Here is a 23,197-nt window from a genome sequence, read left to right as displayed (position 1 = left end):
TTGCTCACAGAAGAGCTGTAGTCAACAGTAAACTATCACGATTATGTATCATAGAAAATAGAAGTCTTACTGCTCACCTTTTGTGAGGTTACCTAGCAGGACTTTAAAGGAAAACCAAAATCTGCATGCCTCCTCCAGAAGATCATAAAGTGAACATATGCTCTGGTTTCCTAGGACAGTTCTGTTTTGTGCTCATCCTGATATGAGACTTCATAGCACTCCCCTCTTACACTCTTAAGACAAGCTCTCACCCTAGAAAGTGAAATAAGTTGAATTTTATAACATCAATATTTTGAGCAACACATTCTACATGCCTGCTATGTTGAACACAGCACAGGTGTCCAACAGATTAGTTTTCTCTGACGTGAACAGGACTGACAGTGACCTCTTTGGTGTGAGTGACTGTGGCAAGATGCAGCTGGGTGCACAAGGAACCCACCCCCACAGAACACACATCCCCTGACACCCATTACCTTGGCTTCCTGTTCTCTTTTGGAACAGAATCTGTGACTGGCAGCACATACTGATTCCTTAGGTCTTGAGTTTCCTCAATATCTCACAGCTAGGGACCAGAGAGTTATTTGGAAAAATCCAGTTCATTTTCTAATGGGATACGTGATAGTAAAATAGGTGAATATGAGTCACTGTATTTCAGGTGTGCAGTTATTGATATTTTGTGGACTATTGAAAATAACTAAATTTTAAAAATCATATGGAATTTAGAAAAAAACTTGTATAATATACATCTCACATGTTTTCAGATTTACAGTTATAGTTCTATTTTACAGGTAAGTTTCTTTTTACATCTTGAAAAGAAACCTTAATAATGCATTAAAAAAAAAAGGAAACAACAGTGTCATTTCCAAGCTTTTCAATGATTCAGTACCCTATGATATTTTTTCCATTCAGGCTGGTTTATAAAGGAAAGTAAAAATGACAATAAAAGAGAAGTATCAATTTATTCTCTACTAATAAAGTACTGAACATTAATGAAAAAAGTGTGAAATATTGGAAAGAAACACAGAGCAATTCCATTACCCATTGCAGTTTTGGGTCATATACTGTATATAAAGAGTAATTACTTCATTGGTTGGAGACCTCAGTGGAGGAATATAGAATTTGATGAAAGATTTTAAAATAAAAAATTTTATCCCAAAGCATTTGCTTTTCAAAATTTGCCAACACTCCAGACTTTTTTATTTTGAATTTTGGTGGTGAGGGGTGACAAGGATGGGTATGCAGAAGAAAGAAATTTTAAATGAGGAGATTTTTAAAAATTCTTTAGCCAATACTCAACATTAGTACTTGGATTTAAAGTATCTACTAAAAATAGTCTTTGTAGATGCCTAAAATGACACATCTTATTAATGAAGGGCTCATATTTTATATTTGCACACTACATTATTAATGTTAAATCTGGTGGTTTCTAACAACCTTCCAATTTCCATTTTTGAATCAAGATTCTAGATTTCATTTTCTTGCTGATCATGGTGTTTACAATAATAAGTTTCCAAATCTTTGCAAGTCTTTTCTTCTTGTTTATCCTCACAGGGATCCTGTGTGGGAACTGAAATCTTCTTGGGTAGAATGAGAAGGTCACAGTATATCATGCAGAGAATAGACTCCGAGTTGGCTAGTTGTAGTCCTAATTCCAAGTGCTGTCATTTTCCGTGAGCCTGTTTTCTCTTCTGTAAAGTAGGGAAAAATGCATTGTAGGGTGGTGGTGAGGACTGAATGAGCTACGTGAAGAGCACTTTATGGTGCTTAATGAGTGTCTGTTTACATTCTACTTCTTTCTAAAAATAATTTAGAATACAAAAAAATAAATTAAGGAAAAAACACATCAACTGTATAAAATCATGTCCAGTGAGTGCTGATTCATTTATGCCTTCTATCCCTATTACTTTTATAGTGATGTTATAGAAAATCGGGGAACTATTCTGGTTATAAAAGTAAAATATATTGATTGCAAAGAATTTGAATATTATAGGAAGGCATGAGGAAGGCAAATATCCATTTTACCTTTAATATTTTGACATATTCCCTTCATCATTTTCCATCCTACCCATTTCAAAAATGTTAGGATTATGCTGTATATCACATTTACTTCCCATTCTTTTAAATTTCTAGTAGATCATAAGTATTTTCACTCTTATAAGCAGTATTTTGTGATTTCCTAATAGTCTATCATTTGTATTAACATAGTTATATACCCAACATGTTAATGATTTTTGTTTTTGTTACTATAAAAAAAAAACTGCCATGAAAACTGCTTCAGATGTTTGTTGAATATACTCGAAATCCCATCCCTTCATTTGTCATATTTTTCAATTTTTTTTCCCACTTAGCCTTTTAAATTTATAACTTTTGATGTAAGATTTTATGTAACTATTGCTACTAATTATTTTTCTTTGTGATTTTCTTTACTGCTTGTATGTTTAGAAAGTTCTTTCCTATTCCAAGGTCAGTAAATAACTTACCTATCTTTTCTTCTGCTTTTATAATTCTTTTTTAGTTATTTTCTTTTAAATTAATTTAATGTATATTTGGGATACTTTAGTTTGAGACAGATGCTGAGGTAGATTTGAGCTATCTCAAATATGCTTGAGAATCTATTAAGGCATGATTTAATATAATTTTCCCCAAATAGTTAAAGCAATTACCCAGTAACATAATATTTTCTTCTTTATGATAGATTTATGATGGTGCTTTATCATACGATTCCTCTTTTAATGCTTATCTTTCATATTTTAATTACTTAAATATCTGGTACAATAAATGCTTTCTCATTATTTCTCTTCTGCAAACATTGCTTAGCTATAAGTACTCTTCCAAACAAATTTTAAAAATACTTCATCAAATTCTCCCCATTTTACTTTACACCAAACACATTAGGATTTGCTTGAAATTGCAAAATTAAACCTTTATGTTCAACTAAAAGAATACATTCTTTTAATATTTAGTGTTCCATTGCAGAAATTTATTATCTCTAATTTCTTAATAAAGATTCTGTGCATTTCTTGTTAAGGTATGGCTAAGTACCTTATACATTTTATTGCTATTGTGAAAGAAATATTCTTCACCTCATAATTTCAGACTGGTTAGAGTTTATTCTCAGCAAACTTTCATTGTATAACCAGCATGCTTCATCTTCAACTTGATTTATTCTGGATGTAGAAAAATATTTTGTAAGAACACATTACTTCATAGATGTAAATGAACTTAGCTGGTGCTTGATGGAGAACACTGAAGGCCGTGGAGATTATTAGAGCAGACCAATTCTGCAATTATAAAAGGAACAAGGAGCCACTGATTGTCCATTTTATTCTAAAATGTACAACTGCATAGTTGAAATGAATGCATTTTGTTTTATTCCTGGGGAGGGGGAAAAAGACCAGAAATTGATGTACCCGTGTTTGTAATGACAAGTGAAGGGCAACTTTTGAAGACAGTGGGGACTCCAAGAGTGTGTCATTGTTCTCTAAACTTTGAGCCTCAAGCATTTCATCTACCTCATTGCCTGACAGTCCGTTTGGCATAAGTGAGATGAATCATGTAGGCAGTATCTCCTGTGGGAATTAAATTTAAAGTGAAGGCTCTAAGTAACTGGTATCTAAAGATCATGTTATAAAACTGGCATCCACATCCCCAGTCCCACTGTACCCTGTTGTCCTTGGAGGCTGCCCACACACCTGTCATTCACTTGCCCTCACTTTCCAAGGTGGCAGGATGCCAGCCCCAGCCAAGTGTTCACAGTGCAAAGTGCTTTAGACTCTGCTAAAATGAAAGTCAGTATGTAAATGTGCAACATGACGACATTATTATTCTGGTTTCCTGGCTGCTTCCAGCAAGCACTGACTGCCACATGAGGTCTCAAGTGTTCTGGCAGTGTGCAAGTGTTCAGAAGAAGTTAAAAGTAATGAAATTGGATCTACATTTCCACAGAGATTCAAGCTGGCATGGAGAAATGGAGTCATGGGTTGGATGGTCTCCATCAAACAGCCTAGGCAAGTGCCTTTGGTGCCAGGCTACTAAGCAGAATTTTCTATCATGAAAGGCGACCATTATTTCTTCCGCTGGGTCTAAAATTACAAAACGTGCACATTACCCCCTAGGTTCACACCACTCTTTGGGTGCTTTATGCTGAATCCGCACCCATTTGCTGGAGCACACACCAGCTTTGCCTACGTCCAGCACAAGTTTTAAGATGAGGAATTAAATACAAATAGAGGGAAAATGTTTAGTTAGAACCCTGACTAATCACCCATTTGCTGGAGCACACAGCTTAGGGCCAACACAAGTATTAAAAGGAAGAATTAAATACAAATAGGGGGAAAATGTTTAGTTAGAACCCTGACTAATAGAGCATGAAGTGGAAGCTCTATTCTTAAGCAGGGACCAGGCTATGTATTTTGCTGTCCCTAAGGCGCTGTCTAGAATTGTCCACTTACTGGATTTCGGTTGATTTTATTATTTTTAATTAAAAAACACATTTTTTGAGTGTGCAATTTTCATTGCTCACAGGTCTTCTTATTTACACCCAGCATTCCCTGCTATTAAAATAACCTGGAGCCAAGACCAAAGTTAGGTCTGTGGGTGGCAGGCCAGAAACCTGGGTCTGCTAAGTATAGTGTCATGGTGGGCCCAGGGTCAGCAGAGATTCCAGATTTGGTCATTCTGAGACCTGATCTCCCTCTTACCACTTCACGCTTCTGTCCGCCTGCTGAAATGTTTCTGTTCAGCAGGGCAAGAGCCACAGAATCTGAGTCTTGTGCTTTGCAGCCACCTGTGCCCTGACACAGGTCTACAACGCTGAGTGCTCTTCCTGGTCCACCTCCCTTATCTAAAATTTTCATGGGCTGCACGCATCCACTTATATCCATGGAAAAATGAAGTTCATTTAAGAATGTACGTGTTGACAATGAAAAGAATTCAAGCCCTGAAGGATATAGATACCTTTACTCACATAGAATCTCTCTTTTTTATTGTGTTTTAGGACAGTGAAAAAAAGGGATTTATAAATAAAATTTATGCCATCCAGGAGGTATGTATCAGTGTCCAGAACATCCTAGATGAAGTGGCTTCCTTTGGCGAAAGGATAAAGAAGTGAGTGATGCTGACATGCGAGCCCTGGCTTTCTGGGGGACAGTGTCCATTTGTTTCTCAGAGGGTGAAATGCCACATTCTTTCTGGCAGGGGACACTCCGTCTGGGTGATCTATTGCTCAGTTTCATCATTATTTACTTTGTTTCTGCCAGTCTTTGGTTTTATCAAAGTTCTGTCAATTTCCTCCTTGAAATTTAGAACATATTGGTTGGAAAGAAGTCATACTTGTAGCTTTGAAAAAAATAACACCGTCCTAAATTTTAGCACATTTTCACAGCGAGACTTTGTTCTTAGAATATGAAATTGCAATAGGAAAAAAAAAAAAGAGTTAAATGAGGATTTCAGGTAATCAAGACACACCTGCATTTTATTATTGGTCAAGTTAGTTTCATCAATAAAGTTTAATTAAAAAAATATTATAAATAGCACCCTGGAAAATATTCTTTCAATTCTAACTAGCTGAGATCATAATTATAGATGAAATAAACTAATACTTTGTCATTTAGAAAATAAACAATTTTTATAATTTAAAAGTTAAGAATTAGAGATTCAAGGAGAACAAAAGTAAAATTAAGAAACATAATTTGCATTTTACTTTATCTTATATACTTATATTTTAAAACAACTGATTATAAACATGGTAAGGTAGATTTATAATTAATAACCAGTAAAAAGTATACTAAGGGCTCATGCCACTAAACTACATGAAAATAGGCCTGCATATTGATTTCTAAACGGTCTGTTCAAGAAGGGGTGCTTTATACCTGGATAAGCCTATATGTTTCTAGTTTCATATCTCTATTCATTGTTTATTATTCATAACCAAGTGTGCAGCAGACTTGGATGCTTGGGCATACACAGGAATTGAAAGGAGTAAATTATTTAAACTAAAGGTGTGGGTCGTTCATTTGGTACCTTTCATGTTTCAAGGCATAATGCATTTTATTTTGTATAATTTTTGATACATTTCCACATATGCATAGGTGCTGAGTTTCCACTTTCTCACATTAGACACAACAGCCTCCCTCTGACTCCCAAATGGGACTTTTAAGCAACATTCAGTATCAGACTTCTAAAGATTGATTTCCACATCTTTCTTCTTCGTGTTATTTCCATCTCTAAGAAATGTTTCCTTGTTCTCCACAACCTATCTGCAGAAGCAGAGTGTAAAGTCCTAAATGGGGCATTTCCCTACTGGGTGTTGTCCCTTTCCTGAGGTACAGTGTGTGGATTATCTAATAGGAATATCTCATTTATAGCAGAAGACCCCGGGTCAGCTCTGAGGTCAGGACTGTGAGTGCCTGAAGGGGCGAGGCTTCTTTGTAACTCTGGGGGTTAGGAGACCTCAGACAGGTACTGGAAGAGACTATGGCCAGTTGAAGGAAATAACCAGGTCGTGGTTGTAGATCAACCTTGGGGGAAACTGGATTTGGTCGAACTTTCTAAGGGGTAGACAGAGATAGAGGTATAGGCTGAGGTACAAGAACATAGCATAGTATCTAGTGAGTCTTGTAGGAACCCTCTCTTATGCATAATCATCTTTGGACTACTAAAATGAGACAAACTCCCCTGGAGTCACATTGGATAAAATGGATCTATCTAGAAACCAGATTTAGATGCGATCTTTAAGTACAAAATGGAAGTCTCCATAATTACATCTTGTTATGAAATAATCCTCCCAGAACTTTCTTCAATAGCATCTCTTGGGGGGGTGGTTGGGGGGGAATGGTATAGGATCACATTCTAGATTTAGATTCCATGATACACTGTGGAAATAAAAAGGGTGGTCTTTTTTTCCTCTGACATTAGCTACACTGGTGTTCGTTGCCATTTATCCTTCCAAGAGGAATAAGAACACAGGGAGCACTTCAGTGAGGCTGCCCAGGAGGAGGGTTTTCCACGTGAGGATGGTGTGACGGATGGCTCTGAGCTCAACCACAGGAGAGCACACAGACCCTCAGCCTTCTGTTCTCTCCATAGCGGGCAGAAGCAAGGGGACTACAGGTGTCAGTGAGGAAGGAAGGCATGCTCCTTTACCTGGTGGCAATTACAGGATGCTCACTCTGGCCATAGGACATAAAAAAACGCAACAGAAAAGCCAAACCCCAAGAGTTACTAAAAATAAGACAACCTGGTTGGATCCAACTGTGGCTTTTTTATTGGGGGAAAAAAAAATTAGGAGATGTGACCTAGAGAAAGACAAAAAGCAAGTCATATGCCACAGAGTTAAGGAATAACTCTGTATTAGGAATACGTATTAGGCTGAAGGGTAGTACATGAGAAAATCTCGTGACAAACATCCTTTATTGGACTACAGACTTCTCTGGAAAAACCCAGTCCAAGTGAACAGAGCATCCGTTACTAGGAAATTAGAAGAAATAAACACTGACAGTTATCCATATCATGCACAATTTCAATATTTTCTCCAAGTGTCTTTGGGGCCCTTCTCACTGCTAAGAAGTGCTGAACAGTACTTCTAGAGCTTAATGGCTCTAAATAATATCACCTTGATTCATGTAAACATACTGCCATCACTACCAGTCTTTCTGGATACAAGAAAAGCTGTCTTCATTTTATACCAGGAAAGCTGATGCTCAAAGAGGTCGACCACCTGAAGTCACATAACAGAATCTAGGCTTTGAACACAGATTTGCTACTTATTTTGGTTGTTTTCATTAAATTATGCTAAAGAGTCACTCAAACATACGTTAGTTCCTCCTTGGAGGCTGAGCACTGAGGCAGTAGTATGCCTGTAAATGGAGACACGGTTCATATACCTGACCTCGAAGGCTCCACGCAGTGAGTCTGTTTATAATTTTGTCACATTCTCTTAAAAACTATCAGAGACTTACTACGGATGTTCTACACAAAAAGCCTGAAAATATCTATTCTTTCCATGTTCTGTTTGCCTTCTGTCATGATTTTTCCTTTCTTTTTGTCCCATTGAAGTCTTTCCCATCTTCTTGGTACTATTTTGTAACTTCTCCTTCTGTTCGTTGATCCCACTTTTGTTCTTTGTTCTGATGTTTTATCCCTGTCAATACTCAGTCTTGCTTCCATCTCTGGCTCTAACCCTCTACATTATCAAAAGCCCACCCTTTTCCAGCTTAAACTTCCTTTGTAGTCTTCAAATGTGCCATGTTCTCCTTTGCTGAAACAATGCAGGGAGAACAGCAGATAATGTGTTGACTTTACTTCCTAATTATCTATGTACTGCTGGGAGGAGGGCAATGATGGGAACAAAGTTTTTACAAAATTTCCCCTTGCTGACTTCTAGTTCCATCTGAAACATAGCTGAAGTGGAAAGTATTTTTCTAAGGGTTTCTGAAGTTCTGAGGATTTCTACAACAGTGTTAAGATTTAGGTCTACAGACAATTGCTGGCAATATTTTATTTCCACTGTGGGTAATCCTATGTGAGAGTTCACAGAAGAAAGAATGGTAGGGGCATTCTCCTCTATCAGAAGTTGGAGAAAACAGATTGAGTACTAGTTTTAGAAGTAGAAAAAGATTTTTAAACCCTGAGAAGTCACCCAAGTAGTACGATGACTTTATACCCTGAAGTCACCTCAGCCAACGTGGAGGGGGTTGGTGTCAATAACCCTTACCTGGGTCCTATATTCAGGAAAGCCCACAACCATTGGCATCTCTTCCCCAAAGAAATAAGTCTTTACTAGATCTGCAGTCCAGAGTTTGAATCACATTCGTTTTCATCTTTGAGAAATGTGTGAAGTGCTCAGATTGCTGATGTGTTGATTTCTCATTCAGTACTTTCAACTGGACCGTCCCATTCTTAAGCTGGCTGGCCATTGTAGCCCTCTGTGCGTTCACAGTCATCCTGTACTTCATTCCGCTGAGATACATTGTCCTTGTCTGGGGTAAGTAAAGCCTCTTTAAAAAAAAAAAACTGTCAGAGCTGCTAAGAACAAACTATTTTTAAGGGATGAGTTATACTGTCAGTAGCTCCCTGTATTTATGGTCATGAAGCTATTCTATGATGAAAAGAAACAGGTCAGTTTAAAATCACAACAGTCTGAAGATTTAGGTCTACCTGCAAAATGCATTTCTCTTATCTGGCACCATAGGCTCCATCATACTATAAACATGTAGTGGTGCAGATTCTCCATACATCAAAGTGTAGCTTTGTCTAGATACCACTCTGATTTATTTTCAGCACTTACACGTAAACAGAGGCATTGCGATCTATATGGTGCATTTAGGACAATATGCTTCTGTGCTGTGGTAATTTATCTTGTGGAAGTGTCCGTAAACATGGTCCTATATACGTCTGCATGTTTAAGAGGTCACCCCTAGGAAACAGGAAGAGGGTCTTTGGCATCGGAAGGCTGCTCGGGAACAAAAACTTCTGCTCTGTAGTGTACCCAACAAGAATGCTTCTGTAAAAACCCACTTTCAAGGTGCTATCTGGGGAGGGGCTGTCCTAATTTTTAATGCAATTATGCTGCATGCTGACAGTTCCTATGTACCTAGACTCTATTCAGGGCTTCCCTGGTGGCTCAGATGGTAAAGTGTCTGCCTGCAATGCGGGAGACCTGGGTTCGATTCCTGGGGCAGGAAGATCCCCTGGAGAAGGAAATGGCAACCCACTCCAGTATTCTTGCCTGGAGAATCCCATGACGGAGCATCCTGGTGGGCTACAGTCCATGGGGTTGCAAAGAGTCAGACACCACTGAGAGACTTCACTTTAGACTCTATTTAAGGTGGTACTTACAGCACTCTTCATAGTTTGGAGTTTGTTTTCCTCAGCCAACAAAATTCTTTTGATTGGAAAACTCAATTTTCAGTCTCAGATTGATAAACGTATAAAACTACATTAATGAGATACATATATATAAATGAGACTGGGTAGGAGTAGAATGCTCTACTTGCCCCTGGCCTGTATATACCTGAGATTACTAAACTTATACAAAATGCAGAGAGCCAAATGGGTTTTAACTTCAGAAAACATGGGACTTACACTGAAAGCATAAAGATGAAAAGGAAAGTTTTGATTTTTTCCTATCAAGGCTTTTAAAGAAATATGCTGGGATAAAACGGAAAAGGGTCTGATGTCTCCAGGGCCCCCTGTCTTAAAATCCTTGAATCTCACTCTTCTTTTTGGCTGTCTTGTCATATCTTGAGCAAGCCTCTTGCCCTTTTTATCACCATCATTACCTTTACATCTTGGGTAGGGAGTGGAGGGTGAAGGGAAGGGTGATTAGGTTTTCTTGTCTTAATTCCTATAATCTAAAGAAACAGGAGAGTGCTTTCATTATCCAAGGGAAGAGGTATTTCCCTATGTTCTTGGGACCGGATTGTATGTTCTTTCATTCCTTCCTCTGATATTTAAAACAGATGCTGTTTTATTGAAGGCATTAGGGTAGGGCATTAGGTGTGGCAGTTTATTACCTCTAACCTACCCAGGTCAGACCTGCCATCTCAGTTGCGATAGGTGGGGAACTTCTGGTTTCTTTTCCCCAGGCTGTCAGAAAGTGGAGCCCACGGCAGACATCTGGTTGTATAACCTGGGGTGGCCTCACTGGCAAGCTGTCTTAAACGTAATTTTCAGAGAATGTGTTTGGGTCTCTTGTTTCATCAAATAAAATAAAACAAAGAACAGTATTCCTTTAGTGGTAGGTGATTGCTGAAATATTAAACAAAAATTTAAGACATGGGTCTCACATGGGGAGACAGAGACCAAATCATAATTGCATTAGCTTATTCTGCCGAAATCCCTGAAGAAGAGCCCAGATGCTCTGGTTTGTGACCCAGTCTGTTGATTTCACAAAAAGCTCTTTGTTTACGTTTATGTGAATATGCTTGGTAATTTATTAAGTCCCATATAAATTTAACACAGTAGACTGATCCAATTGAAATTCTGCATTATACCATAGAATATGAAGAATAGATAACTCTAGTTTTATACATTATTTTGACATTTCTACCTCATCAAGGTTTTTTTTTGTATACTAGCTCCAAATTCACCTGTATCTGCTCCTCATCCATATTTGCTCTTCAGGTAGTGCAAAGGGTTCACTGTTGGATAATTTAGCTTGGGTAGATATGCCTCATTTTAATGGGTCTTGGCCGTTCTAATCCAAGAAGTGATCCAAGTCAGTCAATCACAGAAGCATCTTTTGCAAGCATTAAATTTAAATTTCTTGTAATTTAAAAGGAAAATTGGCTTCTAAAAATTTCAGTGCCAGAGATAGAGAAATGAAAACACTTTTTTCCGTGTGATGAAGATCTACTCTCCTAGCAACCTTCCAATGTGTATTGCAGCATCATTAACTATAGTCGCCATGCTGGATGTTATATTCCCTTGACGTTTAAAAATTCTTTCTTGTGCTGTGCTGGAACTTTGGGGCTGTGCGGGCTTTTCTCGAGTTGTGGCAGGTGGGGGCCAATCTCTAGTTGCAGAGCGCGGGCTCTAGAGAACAGGCTCAATAGTTGTGGTGCTCGGGCTTAGTTGCTCTGCAGCATATGAGACCTTCCTGGATCAGGGATCGAACCCACATCTCCTGCATTGGCAGGTGGACTCTTTACCACTAGACCACCAGGGAAGCCGCCTGTGACGTTTTATAACGGGAAATTTGTACCTATTGACTCCCTCACCCACTTCCCACTTGCCCACCTCTGTAACCATAAGTCTGTTTCCTGTATCTATGAGCTTTGTTTTTGTTTGTATTTTAAGGATTCCACATGTAAGTGGGATCTTGCAGTATTTGTCTTTGTCTGACTTATTTCACTTAGCATAGTGAATGCCCTTGAGGTCAATCCTTGTTATCACAAATGGCAAGATTTCAAATTGCCATTTATTATTTTTTTTAATGGCTCAATAATCTTCCATTGTGCGTATGTACACCACAGCTTTATCCGTTCACGCATGAACAGACACTTAGGTTGTTCTCTGTCTTGGCTATTATAAATAATGCTGAATGAACATGGGGGTGCACATGTATTTTTAAATTAGTGTTTTTGTTTTCTTCAGATAGATACCCAGAAGTAAGATTACAGGATTATAGTAGTAGTTCTATTTTGATTTTTCGAGGAACCTCCATACTTTATTCCACAGCTGTTGTTCAGTCGCTCAGTCCTGTCCAACTCTAGGGACCCCATGGACAGCAGCACACCAGGCCTCCCTGTCCTTCACCATCTCCCAGAGTTTGCTCAAACTCATGTCCACTGAGTCCATGATGCCATCCAACCATCTAGTCCTTTATCATCCCCTTCTCCTCCTACCTTCAATGTTTCCCAGCATCAGGGTCTTTTCCAATTAGTCAGCTCTTTGTATCAGGTGGCCGAAGTATTTTCCATAGTGGTTGCACCAGTTTACATTTCTTCCAACAGTGCACAAAGGTTCCCTTTTCTCCAGATTTTCATCAACAATTTTTATTTATTGTCTTTTTGATGATACAGTCATTCTGATAGGTGTGAAGTGGGATCTCATTGTGGTTTGTATTTTGCTTTTCCTAATGATTGGTAATATTGAGCATCTCATGTACCTGTTCGCCATCTGTCTTCTTTGGTAAAACATCTATTCATATCCTTTGCCTAGTTTTTAATTGGTTTGTAGTTTTTGACTATTCAGCTGTGTATGTTTTTAATGTATTTTGCCTATTACTCCCTTATCAGATATAGGATTTGCAAATATTTTCTCCCATTCTGTAGGTTCCTTTTCATTTTGTTGGCTTCCTTTGCTGGGCTTTTTAACTTGATGCAGTCCCACTTGTTTATTCTGTTACCACCTATGTTTTCTCCTAGGAGTTTCATGGTTTCAGGTCTCTCATTCAGGTTTCAGTCATTTTGAATAATTTTTATAAATGGTATAGTAGTCCAGCTTCATTCTTTTGCTGTGCCAATCCAATTTTCCCAACATCAATTTATTGAGGAGACTGTCCCCATTGTATATCCTTGGCTCCTTTGTTGTAAACAATTGACCATATATGCATGTGTTTATTTCTGGGCTATCTTGTTCCACTGATCCATGTCATGTTTTTACGCCAATACCATACTGTTTAGTTATAAGAGGTCTGTAATATAGTTTGAAAGCAGGGAGTGTGATAGCTCCAGATTTATTCTTTTTTAGTATTGCTTTGGCAATTTGGGGGACTTTTGTGGTTCCATACAAATTGTGGGATTGTTTCTATTAAAATATGCCACTGGAATTTTGAAAAGAATTGTACTGAAGTTGTAGATGGCTATGGGTAGTACGGACATTTAACAATATTAACTCTTATAATCCTTGAGCAGGGAATACTTTCTCATTTATTTGTTTGGTCTTCAGTTTCTTTCATCAGTGTCCTGCAATTTTCAGTGTACAGGTCTTTCACTTTCTTGATTAAATTTGTTATTAATTTCTCTGGTAGTACACTGTAGTATATAGAAATGCAATAGCATTTTATACATTGCTTTTGTATCCTGAAACTTTACTGAATTCATTTATTAGTTCTTACAGTTTTTTGATGGAGTGTTTTAGATTTTCTATATATAAAGCCATGTCATCTGCAAACAGCGACAGTTTTACTTCTTCCTTTCCAATTTGGATTGTTTTAAAGTCTGTCTTATGTAAGTTATAGCTTCCCTTGCTTTCTTTGGATTTCCATTTGCATGGAATATTTTTTTTTCATCCCTTGACGTTTAGTCTCATGTGTCCTCACATCTGACTTCATCTCTCAAAGGCAGCATATAGAAGAGGCTTGTTTTTTTTAATTCACTCAGCCACTCTATGTATTTGGATTGGAAAATTTAGTTCATTTAAAGTAATTATTGCTCTGGATATCTACTGTCGGCTTTTGCTATACGATTACTGTGAGGCTTACTTATAAAAACTTAAGTTTGAATGCATTTGAAAGTTCTAGATTTTTATTGTTTCCCATGTTTCATATGTTACATTTTACCTTCTTTAAATTAGTATGCTGTGTATACTTTAACTATTATAATTTTACTATGTTTGTTGTTTAATCGTCATAATAGTTTTATAAATGATTAATCCACTACATTTTATTATGTATTTACCTTTATTAGTGACATTTGCACGTTCATGTGTTTTCTTGCTACTTATAGCAGTTTTTTGGCTGAAAGAAATCTCTTTGACATCTGTCATAAGGCCAGTTTAGTGATGATAAACTCTTGGCTTTTGCTTGTCCGGAAAACAATTTTTCAGTTCTGAAGGATAGCTTAACTGAGTATTCTTGTTTGGAAGTTTTTTTCTTTTCCTTTCAGGTCTGTGAAGTTTCTCCTCAAAAATCTGCCAGTCTTCTGGAGATTCTCTTGTATATGACAAGTTGTTAAGTCTCTTGATGCTTTCATTATACCTGTCTTTAACTTTTCATATTTTAATTATATGGCTTGATGGGGGTCTCTTTGGGTTTCTCTTATTTGGAACTCCCCAGGCTTCCTGGATCTGTACGTGTTTCCTTCCCCAGATTAGGGAAGTTGTCAGCCATTATTTCTTAAAACACATTTCCTGCCCTCTTTTCTCTCCTTGTCTATGACTCCCTATAGTGCAAACGTTAGTATGTTTCACTGATCCTCTGTATTCTTTTTCATCTAGCTTGCTGTTGAATCCCTCTAGTGTATTATTTTATGCTTCAGCTCTGTGTCTTCTATTTGGTACTTCATCTGTTATTTCTTCATTGACGTTCTCACTGTGTTCATCCATACTATTCTGAATTTGGTGAACATATTTATGAGCATGACTTTGAACTCCTTATCAGGTAAATAACATCTGTTTCATTAAGGACTTTTCCCCCTGAGGTTTATCCTGTTCTTCCGTTTGAAACATGTCCCTCATTTTGCTTGAATCTCTATGTAGGGTCCTATACGTTAGATGAAAGAGCCACCTCTCCCAGCCTGGAAGTAGCGGTCTTGTGTAGAAGATGAACCTTATTATCCAACTTTGCCTTAGCTCTCAGTAGTTGAGGATGTGCCAAGATCTGTGGGTGTCTTGAACAGGAGGCACTCAGTCAGCACCTAGACTCAGGCTCACTGAAAGTCAGCCCTTTGGGCTGCAGCTTTTAAAGCAAATACATACAGTGGGGCTGCAAATGTAGGCCCAGCTGGCTGCCAGAGGATCTGGAGGTGTCCCCTGGGTGACAGTCACAAAAATTGGGGCTTTGGGTGAGTTTGTAAGCTCCTTTCTGGGAGGTAACTGATGAGCTGTGGTGAGGGAGAGTGGCAATGACAGCACCCCCTGGCCTCTGCTCCCTGAGAGTCCCTCCACAGGCCTTCAGATGTGTACCAAAGCTGAAAGTGGTGCCTCAGGCCAAAGCTCCAGAACAATCATGTAGGAGTCTTTCATAGAAACACTGGGGGTGCATTTCAGTCTCCTGTTTGTGCAGTGCCCTGGTGGGGGCAGCTTGCTGAGACCTGTCTCTTGAGTGTTACAGTTCTAGCGGAACCAGGCACACCAGCTCCCCTGACCTCCAGAGTCAGGTGGTTGAGGGGTATCCCCTGGGTGGCAGCTGCAAAAACTGCGGCACCAGACATGTGTAAGAATGCCCTCTGAGGTGTCTGGAAGGGTTCACAGTCAGCTCTTAGATGTATGTTTAATTAGAAGCCTGCCCCTCAGGCTGCAGCCATAAGCTTACAGGCCTGTTTCACAGAGAGACTAAGCTCCTTGGTCTATACTTTTTGCTGTGCCCTGAGGGTGTCAGAACTCTTTTCTCCATTGGTCACAGTCCTTTATAACCTGCAAACATCAGGCCCTCTGGCCACCAGAACTAGGCAATGTAGGGGTGCCTCCTGAGAGCAGTTGCAAACACTGGGGCACCAGACAAGGCTCTGGGAGATGCTGGCCGGCTGGAGAAGGCAACGACTGCATCCTCCAGCCTCCACTGTCTCCTGACAGCCCTTCCATAGGCTCCTCTAAGCGAGCCAGACAGTAATCCTGCCACTCAGGCCAAAGCTCCCGGACAAGCAAATAGCCCCATTCTTAGAAAGACTGGGAGTGTGTCTCAGTCTGCTGTCTGGTTCCCTGGGAGTGGTTGTCTGCCAAGAACTGTCTCTCCAAATGTCACAGTTCCACAGACCCAGGAATATAAGTCCCATAGCCTCCAGAGCCAAACAAACACTCAAGGGGTATCCCCCTGGGTAGTAGCCACAAAACCCAGGACACCAGACAGATGTAAAAGTTCCCCTCCAGGAGATACTGGTGTTCTGAAGTGCAGTGCAGGCAGAGCTCAGAGATGGGACTCACCAGCTTCCATCCCCAGAGAGTATCCCAGCAGGTCCCTGCCTCTCTGGCCAACACCTAAAGATTAGTTGATGGACTTTCTTCACACTGAACCTGGGCATCTTTCAGAGAGTTGCGCTTCTGTGCTGGGTCCTGCGATGAGTGAGTACTCATGAGCTCTTTAGGAGCCATTTTCCTTTCACTACAGGCTTCTGGGTCCCATGGCTGCAAGCCTGTTGGTTTTGAAAGCCAGGTGCCTTGAGGGTTCATCTCTCAGGAGAAGGTCTTAAAAGCTGAGGTGCCTTACATGGTATACAAAAGCTACTTCTCTCTTGGCTACTCTGAGAGAAGCTCTGGGTTTGTGAGCTTCCTCCTGATGGTGGGTAGCTGCACTGGGCCTGGGGTTATGGTAAGATTGTCTCCAAGAGGTGAATTCATGATCCTAGGCTGCCATCCTGAACTGCCTCATAGACATTAAACCTCGGGCACCAGATGTGTGACAGCTCCCCTCAAGGAGATGCTGGTGCTCTGGAGCATGGCAGAGGGTGGGCATGAAGACGGTACCAACTGGCTGGAGTGAGGTAGCTGGGGAGAGATGGTTCCTGCCAGGAAAGAAAAGAAAAAAGATGGCTGCCAGTCTCTATCCCCCAAGTAGGCAGGCTCCTGAATGTTTCACATCAGATGTCTTCACTGAATGACTTCCATTCAGAGCTTGGAGGCAAGCAATGATCCTTTCCCACAAAAGGTCTGGTTGCCCCTGGATCAGCTATTTACATGCTGGGTCCTGGAGAGGGTAAGTCTGAACATGCAAGTTGGTTTTCAAAGCTATGTGTTTTGAGACAAAAACTGAGAGCCCAGAAAAACCCCAAGCATATATCTAACCAGGGAGCCAAGAATACTCAATGAGAAAAGACAGTCCTTTCAATAGATGGGGCTGGGAAAACTGGACAATCACATGTAAAAAATTAAACTTGACTCCTATGTTACACTAATCAAAAATAATAACTTGAAATGGACTGTAAGACCTAAAACAATGAAACTTCTGGCAGAAAACATTTTTTAAGAAGTTCCCTGACATGGATCTTGGTAACAGTTTTTGCAAATCACATCTAAAGTACAATCAACAAAATTAAAAACAAACAAGTGGGACTCTATAAAGCCAAAAAGCCTCTGCATTGCAAAAGAAACCATCAACAAAGTGAAAAGACAATCTACAGAATGGGAAAAAAAATACTAGCAAACCGTATGTATAATAAGGGGCTAATATCCAATAAAGGCCCCATATAACCCAAGAGCAAAATAATCATCATAAAAATGGACAAAGGACCTGAACAAACATATTCCCAAAGATATGTATGAATGGCCAGCAGGTCCATGAAAAGATGCTCAATAACCCTAGCCACTAGGGAAATGCAAATTAAAACCACAATGAGATAGCATCTCATAGCTGTTAGAATGGCCATTATTAAAAAGAGAAAAGGGAACCCTTATACACTGTTGGTGGGAATGTAAAGTGGTACAGCTACTACAGAAAACAGTATGGAGATGCCTTAAAAATAAAAACATAGAACTACCATATGATCTAGGAATTACACTTCTGGGAATTTATCCAAGGGCAACACAAAGACCAACCCCAAAAGATATCTACAACCCCATGTTCACAGAAGCATTATTTACAATAACTGATTCATGGAAACAACTTAAGTATCTACTGGCAGATGAATGAAGAAGTGGTATATGATGAAATATTATTCAGCCATAAAAAGACGAGGAAATCCTACCATCTGTGACAGCATGAATGGATTTGAAGCCATTATGCTGAATGAAATAAGTCAGAGAAAAACAACTATATGATTTCATTTATATGTGAAATTGGGAGGGAAAAAAGCAAAAGACCACTCCCCCCAACTTATAGAAAAAGAGAAAAAATCTGTTATCTATCAACATATGAGATGATGGATATGAACTAAACCTATTGGGATAATCATTTCACTCTATGTGTACATGAGACCATCATGTTGTACACCTTAAAACTTATACAGTGATATATGTCAATTATTTCTCAAAACTAGAAGGAAAAAAAGCTTGATGTTTTGGGGGCTTCTCCCTCTAGGTACAATTCTTAAGAGTCAAGGAAGCCTGACGTGGAGGTTCAAACCCTCACTCCTCAGAGAGAGCTCCCTCCTGACCATGGGTTGTCAGGCTAGGAGTGGAGTTTATGGTGAGACTGTGCCCCTGCCTCTCCTACCTGCTTCAGTGTGGGCCTTCTCTTGTTGTTGGTGTGTAGACAGCACTCAGCCAGTTTTCAGGTTATTCTCAGAGGCAGCTCCATATGCAGCTAGAAATCCCGTGTTGGTGGGTTTACGATGCTTATGTGTCGCCATCTTCAAAGCTTTTTATGTTTTTTTTTAAAAAGCTGGTGGTAAACCTTTTCTAATTCCAGGTCAGTTTAAAATTAAAAAAACAAAATACCAGGTCATGCATTTTTGAACATTTATTTGCGTAACAGGAACACTTCCCCACCACTGGGAAAAAACAAACAAACAAACCACCAAAAGTGTCTCTGTTGAAAATGGGGAACCAGTAAGTCAGATTTCTTGCCTTAATCCCAATCCAAAATGTAGGGTAGATAAGTTTTATCATAGATGAAAAACTACAACAAAGCTTCTAAGTATTTGAGGGGAAAGACAAGATAGGTCACTGCTTGTGCCCTTTGTTTCCCAAACAGAAAGCCTTTCCTGCTGGGAAGAAGCCACTGAAGCACAAAGAGAAAAACAGAGCAGCCATTGAGTTGGAAGGTGGAAGGAAGGGAGAAAAGGGAGGGAGAAGACTCGGTTTTCTGGTTCAGTCAGTCAAGGCTGAAAATCAAGGCAGCTTAACCTAGATCTTCAAATCACCAACAATACTTTTTTGCCAGAAATGTACCTTCAGACTCCAAACTGTATAGGTTTCAGTAATATCTGATCTGTCACTTTTTCAGGAATCAATAAATTTACAAAAAAGCTTCGGAATCCGTATGCAATTGATAACAATGAACTACTCGATTTCCTTTCCAGAGTCCCTTCAGATGTGCAAGTGGTATGTAGATTTTATTAACTATTATTGTAGGCATAATTCATTTTATTGGGCTTCAGAAAATATTTGCTTTTTTACTAATTGAAGGTCTGTGGCCACCCTGTATTGAGCAAGTCCATTGGTACCATTTTTCCAACAGTATTTGCTCACTGTGGGTCTGTGTGTCACATTTTGGTAATTCTTGAAATGTTTCAAATTTTTTCATTACTGTATTTGTTATGGTGGCCTGTAATCATTGATGTTACTGTTGTAAAAAGATTAATGCTTACTGAAGGTTCAGATGATGGTTAGCATTTTTTTTTTTTTAGCAATGAAACACTTTTAAATTAAGGTATTGCTTTTATAGATGTAATGCTATTGCATACTTAATAGACTTCTATACATCATAAACAGAACTTTTATATGCACTGGGAAACCAAAATATTCACGTGATTTTACTGCAATGGTCTGGAGATAAACCTCCAATATTTCTTAATCCTGTATCATTTTTAATGTAGTATGGCACTGGGTTTTCACGTTCATATCCATTTAATTTTGAAGGTCTTAGAAGAGCCAGGTAAAGTTAATAAAGCCTGTAGAAGATTTTGCCACTCAGGGATCAGTCCAGTTGAGGTGTTATCCAACAAGAAACTTATAGAGAGAGCATTGCATACAGAACCTACCGGGTGTCAGGGAGGGAGAGCAGTCCTCCAAGGAAGATTCAGCTGGAGTTTGTGAAGGGAAGTCACCATTACCTGAAGGAGGAATTAGGAATACTAGATGATGAAAGCAAAGTGTGGCAGCAGACAGTGAGAAAAACACTTCCCTAAATAAACTGCATGAATTAGGTGAGTTTTAAAGATGGCTATTTTAGAGATAAATAAAGGGGTGGGGGGGACAGTAACTGATTTTCTTCTAAAACTTTTTATTTTACATTGGAATACAGACAATTAACAACGTTGTGATAGTTTATGGTGCACAGTAGATTGACTCAGCCATACAAAAGTAACTGAGTTTTTAAAATGGGGGCATATCTTAATCCTTTGAGGTTAACTAGTGCCCATTAATCATTTAATATTTTCAGAGTAAAATGAGAAATGTTTTTATTCAAACTATTGAAGCTGGGTTGCAACAGTACCTTTTTCCTTTGCTTCTGCTGAGTCTTTGATTTGGAATCTGACCCGAAGGTGGGCTGGATGGAGATGAAGCTTATATTAAACAAGCACATAATAAATTGCAAAGAACCATTATTCGGCCCTGCAAAATAGATGGAGATGGTTCACATGTGTATGGGTAGTGGAGATCCTGGCCTGTCAGCAAAGTTCCTATCAGGGCTCTCGTCTAGTTTCTGGTGAGATTTCCCTTGACTCTTGCCCTGTCTTTCCGTTGTTTTCTGCATCCCAGCTGCAGGTCTCGTACAGCTTCCAGAGTGAGCACTTTTCCCCCAAGCACAGTCTCTCAATTCCTTTGCTTTTCCTTCCTTTGCCAGAAAGTGGCCACCTGACCAGCCTTTCTCTGAACTCTGTTTAAACAGGTGCAATACCAAGAACTGAAACCAGATCCTTCTCATAGCCCATGTAAAAGGAAGAAAAACAATCTTGGCTAGCCAGCTCCCAGCACTGGGGAGACCAGCATCTGTGTGGGAGGATAAAAGAAAAAGACTTCAGCCTCAGCAGCACTTCCTTTCTTTCTGTTTTTTATTTATTTTGCCTTTTTATCATGATTGAGAGAATTTGTAAATAGTGTACAAAGGCGTATGTCTTTGAAAATATACTTCCATTGTACAGAAACAATTTGATAAAGGTTTAGCTATTGCTGCCTGAAAGCCTTGCTAGCTGTGGATAATAATATAACACTGGAACAACAAATGTAAGAATGGTTAACACTGGAAGATACATACTTCTCTAATTACAAGTGGAAAAACTAGAATATTAGATTAAATGCTCAGCTGTGCTCTGATTAAATCTACATAAAATGTAAATGTCAATTTGAATTTAAAGTTTTTTTTTAATGTGACTATTTTTTACCTGAAAAATAATCCATTACAGTTTTCTATGTTTTATACATTTCAAAAGGGAGGGAGGGAATCCCAGAACTTAAATAATGGAACAGATGCATTTCAACTTACATAGGTTCAGATCCTGATATTCATTCCTGTGCACATTATTTAGCTATGACTAGGCTGATTTTAAGCTAATGAATGAAAGTATAGTCACCTCAACAAGAGAATTTTCCATACACTGATATCCTACAAAGAAAATTTCCAAATCTTCTATCATTCCATCTAAAACTTTAAAATGTCTACAAGATGATACAAAAAATACTGCCATGTTTATAAATGATTGCCTATAAGGATTTTTATACCAACCACTATTAATTTGTACCAAGTCAACAAACTAGCAACCCAGTTCAGTTGTCAAAAATCTAGCAAATTAAATTCACATTGCTTTGATGTCAGATTATGCCTCTGTGCATTTAAAAATATTTAATACTCAAGTATTTCACAGAAAAAAAATGTATGTACTTTCTCATTAGGTTATTGAAATGTTTTAATGCATTTATGATTTTTGTTATTAGTGTGAATTTTAATGTAGAGGAGAATGCAGTGTACTAAGTGATATGCCAGTGTCTCATTACATTCATTTTTAGAAAAAAATAATCATTCCTGAAAATGAGAATGCATGAAAACCTATTTTGTAAAATAAACTGCTTATGGGGAGGGGAAAGTTTGCCTTTAAAAATGTTTCACTATTACCATAGAATCTATACTTAAAAACTGCATTCCCAAGACTCTCATGTAGTTTTTATACCTAACTTCCTGATCTATCAAGGGAGTATACCTCTAGAGTGAAAACTTGGTGAGGATGTCTTACTTCCCTGACTTGGTAGGGGACTAAGCTTGGTTTAAATTGCTGCAGACAGGTGTTTTGTACTACTTTATTAATAATGGACTGGGATAGGGTGAAGGTGAGGGTTATGCTGGAAAAGTGCAGAAAAGCTAGAGCAAGAAATATATATTTCATTCTAAAAGAAGATACTTTAAAAATAAATTTAATCCCAAAGTTGATTTTTAAAGCATTTTTATTTTAAAGCTATGTTGTTAAATACTATTTCTTATGATAGAACTATTTTGATCTGTTTATTACACTATGCTTAAAAGAATGTTAAATTCCCTTTCTACAGAAAGGCCTTGACCTCAGTATGTGCTATTTAGTGCATCATGTTTATAATGACATGCTTACGTCCGCATACCATCATTATTTGTTGCTAAGACATTATTCTCCATGAAGCTGATGTTATTATAGAAAGTTTACTGATAGTATAATCTGTTTGAAGTAACTTTTGTGTGCTGACATTGTCTACTCAAGTCTACAACCCTGATATTCTACCACCTCAGATGTGGATAGTAACCATTAACAGATGACTGATTTCTCTGTTTCATTCTATCAAATTTCAGATGTTTGGTTCACTGGTAATGTTGACTATTCACTGCATTAAATAAAAAATAATCTTTTCTAAGAATAATCAGTACTTCTTTTTGGTGTTGAGAGAGGAATGATGGAAGATTATGTGTTTGTTCTCATATAAGTGATACTTAAAGAAACTCTGGTTTGGCTTGGGGAAGGAAAAACAAAAAAAACACGCTTTTCCTGAAACCTCGACTGTTGTTAAATAAAACCCAATACTTCTGGAGGGGTAAGTATCCAGTGATGCTGCTGGAGGAATTAAGAACTATGTTGAGGCATGAAAGTGATATTCGGAGGAATCGTCACTGCTTTCAGAAACTACCACACTCACAGACTGGAAGCAAGAGGCTGTGACTAATAGAATTTTAACCACTTCTTTCCCCTTCTCCCCAATT

The 23,197-nt window shown here is 38.6% G+C and overlaps 1 protein-coding gene and 1 long non-coding RNA gene across 23 annotated transcripts in view; one reads left to right on the top strand and one right to left on the bottom strand.

Annotated features, from left to right (window-relative positions):
* The window catches only part of MCTP1 (multiple C2 and transmembrane domain containing 1), a 395,240-nt gene extending 372,380 nt beyond the window's left edge, over window positions 1–22,860 (top strand). For all 22 annotated transcript variants that reach the window (XM_069590168.1, XM_069590162.1, XM_069590153.1 and 19 more), the window contains 4 exons: window positions 4,997–5,106; window positions 8,874–8,983; window positions 19,262–19,359; window positions 20,870–22,860. In XM_069590168.1, coding sequence (XP_069446269.1) covers window positions 4,997–5,106; window positions 8,874–8,983; window positions 19,262–19,359; window positions 20,870–20,941 — 390 coding nt within the window. In that variant the 3' untranslated portion in view covers window positions 20,942–22,860. The remainder of the gene's footprint in view (window positions 1–4,996; window positions 5,107–8,873; window positions 8,984–19,261; window positions 19,360–20,869) is intronic.
* On the bottom strand, window positions 18,761–21,549 carry LOC138440526 (uncharacterized). Its single transcript, XR_011257068.1, has 2 exons — window positions 20,474–21,549; window positions 18,761–20,090 (listed from the first exon to the last, which is right to left on the bottom strand). It is a non-coding gene; the product is annotated as an uncharacterized lncRNA (long non-coding RNA).
* Window positions 22,861–23,197: the final 337 nt, after the last annotated feature.

The sequence above is a fragment of the Ovis canadensis genome, chromosome 5 (genome assembly GCF_042477335.2).
Source record: "Ovis canadensis isolate MfBH-ARS-UI-01 breed Bighorn chromosome 5, ARS-UI_OviCan_v2, whole genome shotgun sequence".
Taxonomy (NCBI): Eukaryota; Metazoa; Chordata; class Mammalia; order Artiodactyla; family Bovidae; genus Ovis; species Ovis canadensis.
Note: the sequence above shows the minus strand (reverse complement) of the source record. Positions and strands in the feature narration are given on the sequence as shown.